Genomic DNA, 1,241 nt, shown 5'->3' on the forward strand with positions numbered 1-1,241 from the left:
GCCCCGGAGGGGCAACCCCCGAGGCGCCCTGCCAGGATGAGGGGACAAGTCAGCATCCCCCAAACCTACTCTCCCTGCTACAGGTTATCAGAGAACCTGGAGGATGCCGGGGAGCCAGGCAGCGGGAGCTGGAGCTGTATTACGTGTGTGAGGGAGAGGATGCTGAGGCCGAAGATGCCCGTCCCCCCCTCCTCTGCTCCCTACCCTGAGTGGGGGGCCAGCACCCCCTGTCTTGTGCAATAAAAGCTGCAGGATGAGCTCCGATGCATTGTCCCTCGTTGAAAAAAACCCCTGCCTGCCCCTGCCCAGAGTTGGGGTGCAGGCAGCCCCCCCCCCCATAAATGCTCCTGTGGCCGGCCACCCCCGAGGCGCCCTGCCAGGATGAGGGGACAAGTCAGCATCCCCCAAACCTACTCTCCCTGCTACAGGTTATCAGAGAACCTGGAGGATGCCGGGGAGCCAGGGCAGCGGGAGCTGGAGCTGTATTACGTGTATTACGTGTGTGAGGGAGAGGATGCTGAGGCCGAAGATGCCCGTCCCCCCCTCCTCTGCTCCCTACCCTGAGTGGGGGGCCAGCACCCCCTGTCTTGTGCAATAAAAGCTGCAGGATGAGCTCCGATGCATTGTCCCTCGTTGAAAAAAAACCCCTGCCTGCCCCTGCCCAGAGTTGGGGTGCAGGCAGCCCCCCCCCCCATAAATGCTGCTGTGTCCGTACCGTACAAAACTGGGGTTTATTTACAGCGGAGGAGGGTGCAGGCAGAGGCAGGCAGGGCTAAATGTAGCCGATAACATCGTTGCAGATGATGGGCTGGCGGCTGCGGCTGTTCATGAGGGCGGTGAAGCGGTGGAAGTCCGTGGCCAGCTGGGCGATGTTGCTGTGGGACTGGTGGAAGCAGGCGCCCTTGGGCTGCCCCCCTAGCCCCAGCGGGCAGGAGAAACGCTTGGTGGCTTCGCGGCCCCCCGGCCGGGCACTCTCGGCCCCCCGGGGCCGGGCCATGTTGGCCAACTTACGGCGTACGTTGCCCGAGAGGCTGAGAAGGAAGGCAGGGGGCTTGGCCAGCCGGCGGGAAGGCTCAGCAGGGGTTCGGCGCCGGGGTTCGGCGCCCACCTCAGGCAGGTCCATCCAGTTCTCCACCAGGTCGGCGAAGCAGTTGTCGCCCAGCACCAGGGGCTGCCGGTTCCGGCTCTGTGACAGCAGTGCCACAGTCCAGTCCTGTGTCTCGGCGGACTCCAGCGCCCGC

General features: G+C 64.5%; 2 protein-coding genes across 2 annotated transcripts in view; one reads left to right on the top strand and one right to left on the bottom strand.

Moving 5' to 3' along the window:
• Positions 1–564, top strand: part of UBA7 (ubiquitin like modifier activating enzyme 7) — an 8,180-nt gene extending 7,616 nt beyond the window's left edge. Inside the window, exon 24 of the mRNA XM_009281332.1 lies at positions 429–564. Within this exon, the coding sequence (XP_009279607.1) occupies positions 429–564 (136 nt within the window). The remainder of the gene's footprint in view (positions 1–428) is intronic.
• Positions 565–772: 208 nt separating this feature from the next.
• The window catches only part of FAM212A (family with sequence similarity 212 member A), a 1,411-nt gene continuing 942 nt past the window's right edge, over positions 773–1,241 (bottom strand). The window contains exon 2 of the mRNA XM_009281343.1: positions 773–1,228. Coding sequence (XP_009279618.1) covers positions 773–1,228 — 456 coding nt within the window. The remainder of the gene's footprint in view (positions 1,229–1,241) is intronic.

The sequence above is a fragment of the Aptenodytes forsteri genome, unplaced genomic scaffold (assembly GCF_000699145.1).
Source record: "Aptenodytes forsteri isolate BGI_AS27 unplaced genomic scaffold, ASM69914v1 Scaffold156, whole genome shotgun sequence".
Classification (NCBI taxonomy): domain Eukaryota; kingdom Metazoa; phylum Chordata; class Aves; order Sphenisciformes; family Spheniscidae; genus Aptenodytes; species Aptenodytes forsteri.